This window comes from Macaca fascicularis, chromosome 15, assembly GCF_037993035.2.
Source record: "Macaca fascicularis isolate 582-1 chromosome 15, T2T-MFA8v1.1".
Taxonomy (NCBI): Eukaryota; Metazoa; Chordata; class Mammalia; order Primates; family Cercopithecidae; genus Macaca; species Macaca fascicularis.
In genome coordinates, this window is record NC_088389.1 from 19,719,690 (window position 1) to 19,732,940 (window position 13,251).

At 54.1% G+C, this 13,251-nt stretch overlaps 2 protein-coding genes across 5 annotated transcripts in view; one reads left to right on the forward strand and one right to left on the reverse strand.

Annotated features, from left to right (window-relative positions):
* The window catches only part of PSMB7 (proteasome 20S subunit beta 7), a 62,609-nt gene extending 57,440 nt beyond the window's left edge, over nt 1-5,169 (forward strand). The window contains exons 7-8 of the mRNA XM_045373799.3: nt 1,761-1,912; nt 4,938-5,169. Of these exons, the coding sequence (XP_045229734.1) occupies nt 1,761-1,912; nt 4,938-5,049 (264 nt within the window). The 3' untranslated portion in view covers nt 5,050-5,169. The remainder of the gene's footprint in view (nt 1-1,760; nt 1,913-4,937) is intronic.
* A 989-nt stretch (nt 5,170-6,158) lies between these two features.
* NEK6 (NIMA related kinase 6) overlaps nt 6,159-13,251 on the reverse strand; it is a 97,427-nt gene continuing 90,334 nt past the window's right edge. For all 4 annotated transcript variants that reach the window (XM_045373797.3, XM_005580810.5, XM_005580809.5 and 1 more), the window contains exons 9-10: nt 10,721-10,834; nt 6,159-7,752 (exon numbers count right to left, since the gene is read on the reverse strand). In XM_045373797.3, the coding sequence (XP_045229732.1) occupies nt 7,642-7,752; nt 10,721-10,834 (225 nt within the window). In that variant the 3' untranslated portion in view covers nt 6,159-7,641. The remainder of the gene's footprint in view (nt 7,753-10,720; nt 10,835-13,251) is intronic.

Sequence of the window (13,251 nt, forward strand, 5' to 3'; positions counted from 1 at the left end):
CATATGCACACACACTTAAGGCCATTTAAAGAGAAGCGGTTGGGAATGAGGTTGCGTTTGCTGAATTAGTGGTTGGTTTTTGCTGTCTAGATAGCAGCTGCCGCCAGCTCCTCATCTAAGAGGCTTTCTTTGCTACCACCTTCACTGGTTTGTGGAAAGCTTCTGGCCCCATAGACTGTTGAGAATTCTAGGAGAAAATTCCTAATCCTGTTTGAATGTATTCTTACAGGACTATGTATGTACAAAAGAAGAATCAGCTTAATTAGCCCCACATAGATGTCACATGAGAGTGAAAAAACCTGGGGTATAAAATCAAAGGAACTGCTGTCTGCTGGTTTGCTGAGGAGCCCACTTCCAGCAGAACCTTCTCTGTTCTTCTGAGTCTGTAGAGTGTGCTTATGTCACTGGAATCCTAGTCTGGCATGGGGCAGGCAGAGGAGCAGGAGCCCTGAATGGGTTCAGATCTTCTGCAAACTTGAGGTTAGCAGATCTGCCCTTTGAGGGTCTCAGGCTGGAATTTGGGCCTGGAGTCCGTGTTTGTCCAAGGATGTTACTTGGATGAGCGCTGGAGTGCACTTGCACATGTATGTACTCCCACGCCCTCGTGGATTGGGAAGGCGCCATAGCACAGGTTAGATTCCCGGCTTTCAGGGAGCCTGGTTCATTTTTGTCCTCGTTGTATATAGAGCTTGAACTTGGCGTTCCCCAGGTCTGGTACCGTTGCCTTTGCTGTCTGCCTTGTGTTTCACTGCTGTTTTCTGAGTGCCTCGTGTGCAGCCTGTCCTTCAGCCCTCCCTGAAGCTCTGCTGGCCAGCCATGTTCCCAGCTCCTTTTCACGTGCTCTGTAGCCATTCTCACCCTGCATTGTTCTTACTTGGGTCAGGTGCCCCCGCTGGACTCTAACCCCCTAGAGGGCGGGTATTTGGGGGCGTCATCCACCTCTGCAGCCCTAGCTCCTGGTCTAGGACATAGCATGTGATAGGCCTTCTTGGATAAGAAAGGGTTGAATCCATCTGTTCACCAGTAACTATTGGGGATGAGGATTTGTGCTTAAAGGTGGGACAAAGGAGACAGTGATTCTTCAGTGAACCTGTAGGCTCCAGCCTTAGTAGGAGAGACAGATTCTGTCGGGCAAGATGTCCCGCCCTTGGTCTGCCAGCATCTCCCCAGAACTACTGTTGTGTTTTGGTGTCAGTTTCTTCCCCTTACAATACTGACCTTCTCCATTATGTTATCAGGAAGTAAGTTTCAGCTATTGTTGGACATTCTTGATCAGGGGTTAGTTAGTAAACTGCAGTCCATGGGCCAGATCTGGCCCTCTGCCTGTTGCTAATAGAGTTTTATTGGAACACAGTTGTACCCATTTGTTTATGTATTTGTGTGTGGCTGTTTTGTGCTAGCATGACAGAGTTGAGTAGGTGTGGTAGAGACTTTTGGCCTCAAAACCTAAAATATTTACTACCTGGCCCTTTTCAAGGTACGTTACTAACCCTCTAGTAACTGTCAGCCCATCGTTTGGTGGTGAGTGTCCGACGTGGTCAAGAGGTGGTGCATGCATAAAGAGTTTTAAAGGCCCGGGTCGGGAACTTTGGGCAAATCATCGAGGCACTTTGAGATCTTTTCCTCATCTGTGAGATGGGCATTAAAAACAACACCTATCTCTCAGAAGGTCTTGCGAACTGCTAGTGGGAGCACATTGCGGATGTCAGAGCAGGCCCTGGTTTGGCCGTGGACGTTATTGCTGCCGTTCTCTTTCTCAGGAGGAGGAAGCCAAGAAGCTGGTGAGCGAAGCCATCGCAGCCGGCATCTTCAACGACCTGGGCTCCGGAAGCAACATCGACCTTTGCGTCATCAGTAAGAGCAAGCTGGATTTTCTCCGCCCGTACACGGTGCCCAACAAGAAGGGGACCAGGTGAGTGAAGGAGACGAAGTTCTTCCTGGGTCCCGTGGCATCATGCCACCCTTGGTATCTCCATGGCATCTGGATGGAGTTTTCCTGGTTCTTTCCACATTAAGTACATCCAGTGTTCCCAAATCAGCCTCCCGCACAGACTTTCGGCTCGTTACTTGCTTTATGCCAGTGGGCTGCTGTCAGGTGTAGGAAAGTGATTTAATTTGATGGGAGAGGTGGATGGTGGCCCAGGAAAGGGCCCTAGGCTGGGAGGTGGGGTGGAGCGGTTTGGATCATCTGCTGTCCTTTCTCAAGTGTCTTAAAGAATCCCCTGATTTCTGTGAGAAGGTGCATTTTTCAGAGCAGCCCCAGCACTTTCCCCCAGAGTGCCCCGAGATTCCTAACTGGGTGTAAGTCAGCAATGCTAACAGCCTCCCAGAGGTGGCCTTGGGAGCTGATGTGTGTCTGCTATGCCACAGGGAGTTGTGCCATTTAGCCTGTGCTACATGCCGAGTGGGCCCCTCAGCTCGGTGGTGCAGCCCAGACTCAGAGCAGTGGGAGAAGGTTTTAGTTGATTTGCTGAGCAGAACTGGAAGGTTTCCAAACCTAGCGGCTGGCATGTGTCACCGGAGCAGCTCATTTGCAGTGTCTCATCACCGTCCAGCTGCTTGAGCGTCCTGTGGCTCCTGACCTCTTCTGGGAGGCCGAGCAGCTCAGGATGGGATCCTGGAGCGCTGCTTCCAGCTGTAGCGTCTGGGTGCAGCACAGGGCATTTATAAACGACGGCTCCCACCCAGCCCCACAGCTAGCACAGAGGAAGCGAGCATCACCTTCTGCAAGCTTGCTTTCATCTCCCACTGCACACACAACTCCGCATCAGGAGTAATTCACAAGGAAAGAATGGCACGTTCAGAACCAGCAGATACTCACTGTGGGCGGCACTCAACCTTGTGGAAGCTCAGTGGGCTGTTGATGGGGTGGGCAGCACGGCGTCAGAGAGCTCTGGCACTGGGGTTGGAGAGTGTTGGTGGCTGGCTTGGTGGCTTCCAGCAAATCAGTCTGTCTGGGAAATGGAGCTCAACCAGATGACCTCTAATGAGACCATGAAGTCCCTTGGGCCTTTAGCAGGAAGGCAAGCTACCTTTCAGGCCCAGAGCTGTGTTGGGGAACCAGGCTTTGCCGAGCTCCGGGTAGGCAGGACCCAAGTACTCCACGTAGCCTGCTTTGCTAGTTATTTGCGAGATGCTGTGTAATTTAAGCAAGTCCACGATGAAGCGGTGATGGGGTAGGGAATGGTTACACCATTCAGGCTGGACAGGGTCCTGGGCGAGGACTCTGAAAGCCACGTTTGGGCTAGTGAGAAGTGGTATTTGTGGTTGCCTAGGGAACCTGTGCTCAGCGCAGGAGTCTTCATCCACAGGGAGCGCAGCAGCGGCGCATCCTACTTCTGGGACGTGGGCTGCTCCACTTGTAAACAGAGGCTCTAAACACCCAAGAACAGAAAGAAAACCGCCTTGTGGCTGCTTGTGAAGAATCAGCGAGGCGGCTCAGAAGGTGCTGGGCGCGTGGTGGGTGTGCAGTAACCTGCACGGGGCCTGCTCCCCATCGGTGTCCTGAGGCCAAGGGCAGCAAGTGTCCAGGCTCCCTGGAACCTCCCTGTTGTCTTCTCTGCCAGTGACTGAAGATGGGGGCACTGCCTGAGTTAGGGGAGCCCTTCCCAGGGTGGATGCTAGGGTGCGGGCAGGGCTATAGGCCTGAGCAAGCGTCCCATGCCTGCGCCAGTGTGGGCCTTGCCTGGCAAGTCCCTGCTGCCTGCTCTGCTCGCAGCCCTCCAACACAGTGTTGCAGTCCACTGGCACGTAAGGTGGAAGCACTGAATGCATGCTGCCGAAATCGGGCACCATCACCACAGTGGTGAGGAGGTGTCCAAGCCTCCCGGAGACACTGAGGGGCGGTTCAGAGTCATCAGGCACACAGAGGCCACGTGGGACTTTGGCTCTTTGGAATGAGAGGCATCCTCAAACTGATGGGGTGGGGACACATGGTTAAAAGGTACTTTTGCTTGGATCCTTTAAGAGAGTGGGGGTTGGGGGAGGCTTGGCAGAATAAAGGCAGGCCACTCGGCTGACCGTGCTCCTGACCTGGATGCAGAACTGTGGAAGTTGCTCTCCTTGTTCTGCTTCCTGCTCCCTCTTTTAGCCCATGTGCCCAGGCGAGAGGATGGGTGTTCCTGGAGCACAAGGTCATGGCACAGCCAGCAGCCTTCTGGTAGTCCCTGAAGGACAGTAAGTTTGATAGAGATATTGTCTCGGCTGGCATAGAGCCCAGGAGCAGTTGGTTGTGTGCTGCCATTTGACAGTATCCTAATTCCTGACCCACTGTGAGAATTAACAGCCCAAATATGTATCTTCTAGACTGTCTGGTGCTCAAAGAAACCTCTGCCAGATTCACTCCAGGAAGGTGTTGGGTGTGTCCTAGTGGGGAGGCACTGTGTCCCTGAAGGGGACAGTTAACTTTTCTTGAGTCTTGAGAGTGGTCTGAAATGACAAGCCCAGAGTGTGGCTGCACATATTTTTACACAGTTTATGCTTCCAGATGTTTGTACAGTGTCTGAGGTAACAGTTAAGTCATTCTTGTTGCTGCACAGAAGAGCAGTCATGCCCTTCTCTTGTGTAATGATGGGATTTGCTTCCTGCTGTCACTGAAAGGTACTGTAGGGAGGTTGAAGATGGATGTCAAGGGACCAAGTGCTTCCCAGCACTTGCTGGGGCTGGTGGGGTGGGGGAGAGTCACGTGTCCACCAAGGGCCAGGTGCCGTGTTCACTGATGACGCTCTGTGCCTCCCAGGCACCCCCATTTTGCAGCACTTGAGAACTGAGGAACTGAGGAAGTTGAATCGCCCAGGATCACAGAGCTGGGATCGGAAGAGCCAGGATTCCAGTCCACCCTGCTCACTGCCTCACCTGAATATTTATTTTCACTGTCGCCTGCCCGCTGGCACCTTGAGGGGAATCCTAACTCTGTGCTTTTGTTTTTCTTTCACTAGGCTTGGCCGGTACAGGTGTGAGAAAGGGACCACTGCAGTCCTCACTGAGAAAATCACTCCTCTGGAAATTGAGGTGCTGGAAGAAACAGTCCAAACAATGGACACTTCCTGAATGGCGTCAGTGGGTGGCTGGCTGTGGTTCTGGAACATGGTGGGCATTGGAGGCCCAGTAAGACATTCATGTGGCTAGTGTTTGCTGAAACTCAATAAAAAACAAAAACCAAATTGGGCAGCTGAGGTCTGGGCACTGTGTGGTGTTTTAGGGGGCAGTCTGGGGCTGCTAAGGCCATTGGCCTGGCCCTTCAGGGTGTTGATCCTCCTTGAGCACTGGCTCAGGAGAGCGTAGGAGCCATGCACCCCTCTGCTGTCAGAAGTCAGAGTGGATTCCCTTGAGGCTTCAGGTGAACATCGATACCTGCCCCTTTTGCTGGCTGACTCTGTTCGGGGTGGCCTCTGGTCTGGTTTTGAAATGGGGTGGTAAGTGCAGCACAGCTTCCACCTCAGCAGCAACTAGGAAAGAAATGGCAAAGCCAAACCTCTGAGTTCTCAAGCCCAGCTCAGTTCTGAGTACCAAGAGAAGGTGGGCAGGTGCACCGCCAGAGCTGCGTGAAGGTGGGTGGACCTCACTTTGGCTGGTTTCACAGAAATAAAAGGAATGTTTTGGGGTTACTGTTTTGAAGTAAGTAGGACATGATCATTTCACACACACTCAGGCCCGGTGAGTGGCTGAGATCGTGCCCCTCCAGAGGGTCCAGGTGGGCAGATTGTTCTCATGGTGTGGAAAGCGGGTGGCATGCACAAAGTAGGTTCATTGCATGCTGGGGCTGGCAGTGTTGGGGAGGCACGGTAGGGGCTCAGAGAGCTGCAAGCAGAATATTGGCACAAAGTGTGTCTGGAATCAGAAAAACCTTCAGTGGTAAGCACTAGGCAGGCGACACGGACTTGATTCTCCCTTGGAGAGAACATTCCAGGGTGAATCTGCTCAGGCCAGCTCCTATGTCACAGCTGCCAGGAGCAGGCCGGGGAGAACAATGGAATTACCTCATGAGCGCAGCACCTTGGCTGATGAGTATCAGAATTATTTGGGGAGCTTAAAGAAATCCTGGGATTACTGAATGGGGCCTGGGAAGTTGTGTTTTTCGAGGTTCCTCAAGCAATTGTGCTGCAGACACTGTTTTAAGTTTTGGACCTACTGGTTTAAAAGCAAAATCTCCAAAGCCATTTTAAAATCTTCATGAATTATAAGTAACTCCCAGTCACCCTGTTTTATTTCGACCATGGAGAAAAAGTACAGAGGAAAGGCTGCCTGTGGAGAGACTGTCGGGCAGACGGTGTCACAGCAGATCCGAGTCCACGCGCGGAAGCAGCGGCCGTCTGGCCCTGGGAGTTTCCTCCAGGAAAAGCCCGGTCAGCGAATGCCTGCAGGCAGCAGGTGTCAGGAATCACCTGCCCGATGCCAGCGCTGCTCTCGTCTGGAGGGCCAGACTGTCATCAAGTCAGTGACGACAGCTCAGACCACTGGAAGGTTAACTTTACGTACAAAAACAAAATTCAAATGATTTCCTTCAGAGCTGGAGTTTTCTTAGGTTCACATTTATAAATTAGTCTTCACAGTTAATCCTGTTTGGGAACAAGAAATAAGGAACACCTTTCTGGTTTCCTACACGATACAGGTGTACATTAATTCTTGGCTTCCGTGGCCCATGGACTTCAGTTTGTGAAGGGTGAGTGGCTACCATTTTTGGATCATCTACTTTGTACTAGCTAACTTGCATATTTTATTTCAGATTCTGTCAGCAATCCTGAAGGTAGATAGGTACTATTAATCTCATTGTACAGATGAGGAAACTAAGGCTCAGAACGGCTAAGAAACTTGCCCAAGCCCAAAGTCACGCTAGGAAGTTGCAGAACCAGAATTTGTAAAGGATAGCCCTTAGCTTTTTTACATCCCATCCTTTCTTCCCATGGAGGAAAATGCTTAACACTGATCATGAAATGAACCGCCAGCATTCAAGGAGGTGATGAAATGCCTGGTACACAGCAGGTGTCCAGGAGAAGATGGCCCGGCCTGGTTGCCAGGAAGATGCCCCTGCTTCCCGATGCCATTTGCCTGTGATGCTCTGGCAGGTGCAGGGCTCTCATCGTCACTCACCAAGTTATAAAACATAGATAAAAATATTAGCAGAATCTCCACTCCATGGAAAAAAATGACTTCCACTTTATCTCTTTACAACAGAGTAAATTAAGCACACAGCTTGATTGAAAAGATACTAAGAACTAAACTGAACTCGGTACTAACCATTTTCAAAGGCTCACTACACAAATCACACGGTCTCCTGTGAGTCTCCTGTTAGCATAAGCCTTGACAGGTCACTGGAGGAATTACCCTAAAGATTCACATTACAATCCAGATACAGGGGGCTGCCGTGGCTCGCTGAACCACCTGCCCTTGTTAACCCAGCTAAGATTGTCCCCAACAGTATAAAGAAAGGACTTTTGAATTTGGCTGTCAGTGACGTGTGGCCAGCGCCCCTCCCTCAGCTGCTCTGCCTTCAGCATCTGCTGTAAGGCTGGGCAGCCTTTTGGGGAACCTGCTGAACCCTGTGGTCTTAGCTGTTCTAGGCTACCAGGTGGCCACTCGAAGAGAAGACGACTCAAGTAAGGCAAATGGTGCTGGCTTTGATAAGGCACGGTGCATCCACGCTCAGGTGCTGGACGTCCAGACGTGCATCTGCTTGGCCACCTGGTGCACGTAGCCGATGTCAGGTCTCTGGTCGGGGTCAGGGTAGATGCACATGCTGACCAGTTCTCGTAACTGCAGGGGAGAGAACGGTGTGTTATTCTCAAGAAAAGAAAGCAGCCTTGCTGAGGCTCCGCACTCTGCAGTCAGTCTGCATGAAGGCACTTCCTCCTCAGAGCAACCAGTCAGTCCTGTTTTCCCCGTTAGAGCCGAAGAACGGTGTTTGGCTGGGGCAAGTAAGGGGTGCGCAGCCGCGTGGCTCCCAAGGGCTAGCCAGTACCCTTCCTAGGCCTGTCTAGTCCCAAAGACTGTGCTTTGAGACTCTAAGAATGGTTAACCTCCAAATAATTTTGAACTTGTAGCTGTCCACACCACTGGGCAAACTGTGTGTCTCTCTCTGCTGGGAAAAGTGTGTGTGTATCTGCTGTCAGTCACGCAGATGCCCAAACCAGAGGACAAAACTCAAGGCAAGGGCTTATTGATCATAATAAACGCATTAACATGCAGCAGGGCTGCAGTCTGCCCACCTCCCGGCCCCTTTATTGTGCTCATGAAAGACGGAGCTTTTAATTATACAGACACTGAAGGCTGCTCCCGCCCCGAGGTGGGGGAGGGGTGCCTTGCACCTCTGATCGCCTCCATTCTTCTGATAGCCGGAGTGCCAATTATTTTAATGGTAATTAAAATAATGACCTTAAAATGCCTACATCTTACCCTGCATCACGGGCTCATAGCCATTGGTTTTCATTTAAATACCTGCTGCTGGAGGGGTGGCCAGCCCCGCAGGCCGCAGCAGCAGGAAGCCGGGTGGTTTTGAACCAGAGGGGGCTCTGGTGGTCTCAGTGGCCACACTCAGGGAGTCTGGGGAGGGCCCACAGGACGTTCTGGAGGCCCGGGGGCTACTGCTGCGCAGGCTCCTTAGGCTGAGGGGCGGGGCCTGGGCTTCCTGTAGACTAGGGCTCCTCTCAGCTGATGGGGCATTTTCTCCCTGGGCCGCAGAGCCTTAGGGTATCCCTCCCACCTGTGTGCATGCCTTCCAACCGAGAAGCCCAGGGGACACGGGGCCTGCAGCCTGCTAGGCCACTCCTGGCGTCTGAGGTTGCCTATGGATGGACGGCTGTTTTCTGAACCTTACAATATTCGGGGGAGGTACCTGTGGTTGGCCTCTAACAGGTTAAAATGCCCAAGAAAACCAGATTCAGGTGAAGTGTCTGTGACTCAAACTAATTTATGATGTAAACGCACAGTTGGCAATAAGTGCATGTTTGAAATTTTCAGAATTCAAGAGAAACAAAAATAATAAAGTCTTATTTTCATTTCTAAGCGGTGATATAACTTTAAAAGTAGGGCCCAGAGAGAGCCAGTGCTCCGGGGAGTGAGGGCTCGTGGCCGGGAAAGGGCTGACTTGGGATGGGCGCTTCGGTGCTCATTTCAGCCTCATAACTGAAGCAGAGAGGGCAGCTCCCATTTTTAGACTGACGGCCAAAGCAGAGTGGTCATCAGCTCCAGCTGCACGGCTTGGTACACAAGTCCGCATTCAGAAGAGGAGAAAGGAAAAAGCAAATGGCAACTTTGTAAAGAGATGCAGCTTGTTTTTCCTCCCACTGGGAGCAGAAACACTTCCTCCAAAGGTGCAGGTCAGAACTTGGGAGCCGGGAGAGGAAGGGCACTGCGCAGCGCCCGACACTCGAACTCCTCTAGCCCTGGAGTCTGCAACGCCAGCGAGCACAGGCTCAGCACAGGCGCCCCTCGAGGACCCTCCTGCCCGGACACAGGGGCGGAGCACTCAGGACCTGCCCTGTGCAGCTTGGCCGGGGCAAGGGCGCTCCTTCCAGAGCCTCACCCCAGCTAACTGATGGACCACCAAAGAGACACGCCATCAAGAAGCAGGATGGCTCCGTGGCTGGGCGTCTGGGTTCAGATCCTGCCTCCCTGGTCTTTTTAACTTGACTGTGTCTGTCTGTTCTTTATTGGTAAACGGGTGAGGGGAAGATTCAACTCAGGAAGTCTGAACATGAGCTGTTACTATTATCCTGAGGTGATGGCCTATGGTCCTATGGGGTGGGCCCAGGGAGGCCCCAGACTCACCCACTAGCATTGACCTTGAACAGAAATAAGGGTCACATGACAATTAGTGACCACTGAGTCACCGACTGGGCCAGGCCCCGTCCATTGGCCACTTTCGGTGGTGGTGGCAGTGTTAGTTAGCCTGGTGCCTTACCTTAATCCTTATGCTAATCCTGTGTGGAAGATTTAATATTATCCCCATTGTATAGGTGAAGAAACTGACTCAGGGAGGTTATGTGACTCACCTAGGAACAGTGCAGACAGAGTGTGAACATGTGTGTACACTTTTGACCCTGCTCACCCTGCTATGCCAGGAAACCTGTGCTTTCTTCCTCACGATTATCCACCAAGGAGATTATCTGTTAGTCCCATCTTCAAGGGGATGGAGCCGAGGAAGAAGATACTCACACATTCCTAGTAACTGGCACAGCCCCATGCCAGACCCGTGGGAGCCTGTGTCCGCGGCCCCTGCAGCCAGTGTAAAATGTTGACAGTAGAAGCCCAGGGTGTTAAGTCTGTCATATCATAAGGAGGAAACTGACCAGTCCCCCTGCTGTAGTTTCCTGTCATGGGAGCGGAGTGGCCACCATGGGCAGTATGGGGACGCCAGGCCTGCTGCATCCTGCCCCTGTATCTGTTCCCATGTCTGGCACGGCACAGGCCCTGTCCTGGGGACCTGCAGCGGTGGGCCTCCCACTGGAGCACCGAGTTGGCAGCTGAACAGGTGGAGGTGTGCCAAGGGCCACATCCCACTGGTTCCTACCTGGGGGTCCCAAACTGGAGCTGCATGGTGAGACACCTCCTTCAGTGCAATCACCTACTTTCCCATCTCCAAGTCACTTTTCCAGAAAGCCCCCTTTCTGCACCGTGTAAAGTGAGCCTATCCTCAGCCCCACAGCTACGGTGTTTTGGAGCGGCCTTCATAAGCCTCGGTGGCCTCCCGGGGCTTGCGAGGCTCCGGCTCCTGCAAACTCACCTTCTCGGAGTAGTGCTCCCCGGGCAGCGGGGGGTAGTCACACTGCTCGATCTTCTGGCACAAGGAGAAGAGATTCATCTTATCTCCGTAGAAGGGGCTCTGGAGGGCTGCCATCTGCAAGGGAGGGGGACAACGAAGATGAGCTTTCGGCCTCAAGGCTCGGAAGGACTGGAGAGGAGGCTGCTCCAGATTGGGGCATGGGCTCTCTCTGGTCCTGACCGCAGCGAGTCCAGCAGGACTTCTCCCCCGAATCGCTGAGCTGGGGGTTCAACAGAGGAGCAGGCGCACCACCATCCTGGTTATCACTGGATTAAGTGAGCACGAGGGTTTCGGTGACAAAACTTTAAAGGCAATCAAGAAGGGCAGCTGGACGCTGCGAGCCAATTCTCACATTGCTCCCACCTCAGCCTGGGGGACCGAGGCTCCGTGCGGCAGGTTCCCAAGTGCACGGTCTTATTTCCATAAAACACGATTTCGAAGATCCCCGTAGGGGCATGTGTCTGTGCCTCGCACATTCAGGGAGCTTTCCTTACCTATGGACTGATGTTTTGGGGTGGGGTGGGGTGGGCCCGAGAAGGGTGAGGCATTTCACTGTGGCTGTTCTCGCCAGCCCCTGGCGGAGCTACTACTGCAGGGGGTTCAAGAGGGAGGGAGGCAGCCTCCTGCCCCTGGATGGAGGGGCGCCGCAGCTTGTTCAAGGGAACCTTCAGGTGGGAGGGAAGCACCTGGCTCCACAGCCAGCCCCAGCTCTGTCCCGACCCCAGCTCTGCACTTGCTGCGTGTCTGGACTTCAGTTTCCTCATGTGTACAATGGCCCCACCCGCAGGCCTGTGGTGAGGCTTAGGCTGGCACATGGAGGCGGCACCACCAGCATGGCCATGACCACCTTTGATGAGGTGAGGCCTGCGGCACTGGTTCTGCCCTGAAGGCCAGCCACCGCCACGGGGGAGTGAAAGGCCTGTGGGGCGGTGGCCCCCCCGTGAGTTGCCAGCTATCAGGGTGCTGCCAGGCCGCCCCACCCCACCACTCACTCACAGGGGACTCCTCAAGGGGGTGTGCCGGGGCCACAGTGGCCCTGAGGTGGCGGTGCAGTAGCCCAGCGTGGCACCCGCTGGCCACCCCATTATGAACCCATAATGGGAAAGGGCTTCTGGTCACTCCAGCTCACTGTGGCTGACTGCCCCCTGGACCGCCCCCCGAGGCCCAATGCCTCCGGCTAGTGAAGTGCTGTCAGGCGAGTGCCCTCCTGTTTGGCCCCCTCGGAGGGGCCAGGCTGCCAGGGCCACCCTGCTCTGGCTCCTTGGCCAAGGGCTCCTGGGCTCCTACTGAGGGGCCCTGGATCCCTGGGGAACCGTCGCTTGTCCTCGCGCCCCAGAGGCTGAGTGAGGAGTCGTCCTTGGTAGCAGGGTTTGAGGGTGCCCGTCAGCTTGGGTTTCCTGGTCTTGCCCTATTCTCTGTTCGTCCATGAACAGGTCTGGTGACCCCAAGGGCCTGCCTCCTTCAGGAGGGCGTAGAGGAGCTTCAGAGCCTGGCACCATCCTTGGGTTTGCAGGTGGCCTTTGGGGAAGCTACTGAGTGCGGCCTGGAGACTGTGGGCTTTCCTCAGCCCCAGGTTCAGCACCCTCAGGACCAGGAGCCCAGGCCAGGCCAGGCCAGGTGCCTTCATGCGGGTGTTTAGGGACAGCATCACCTCTGTCTTCCCACTGGCTGGGAGCTTGGGCCCCTCGGAGAAGGGCTGGGAACCCATGTGGACCCTGAAACCCACCCTTGGAGGAGGGCTGCAGGGAGGGTCTGGCCAGGCAGGGGAAGTGTGAGGATGCAGAGGCCCTGCCATTTTGGGGTCTGCTGACCTGACCGGGTGCAGCTGGGAGTCTGCCAAATGCGCCCCCCAGGTGACGCATGTCCAGGAATTAAAACAAGACTCTCTGGTGCAAAGGGTTCATCGAGCATTTTCAAAGGACCTCTGTTGCCGTAGCAGAGAGCAGCTGAGACTCCAGGACAGTCACCTGGGGTGAGCTGGGTGCCCCCGAGTTGCAGCTGGAGGATGAAGGTGGATCTTCCTGGGCACCGTGACGGTGCAGCACAGAAGGGACATTCTAAGGGCTGGTCCAGTGAACGCAGGCCCCAGTTTTTCACGTGCCTGACCCCAGAGAGGAATCGGCCAACCTTCAACTTCAGATCACGCCCATTTGCTGTGAATTTTATAAACCTCGCTGCTGGGAACTCCGAAGGCCCCCGAACGCTGAGGGGAGCACTGAGCCCCCAAGCTGGCATCTGCTTCAGATCATGTCTGTGTTCTTTCCAGCACCTTCCCCACATCGTTTCAGAAAAGCCTTTGGAATGGGGTCAGCAGTGAGCTATGCCAGAGGACCCCTCTCAGCCTTCCCCAGGAACAGGCCGCCTCCGTCCGCCCCAGCCTGCCCCCACGCCGCTGCCGGCCACGGGCCTTCCACCCTCATCAGGGCGACGGGCTGTGAAGGAAGCTCTGGGCTGCGGGGATTAGAACGATTACCCTGGACGGCGAGATCTCC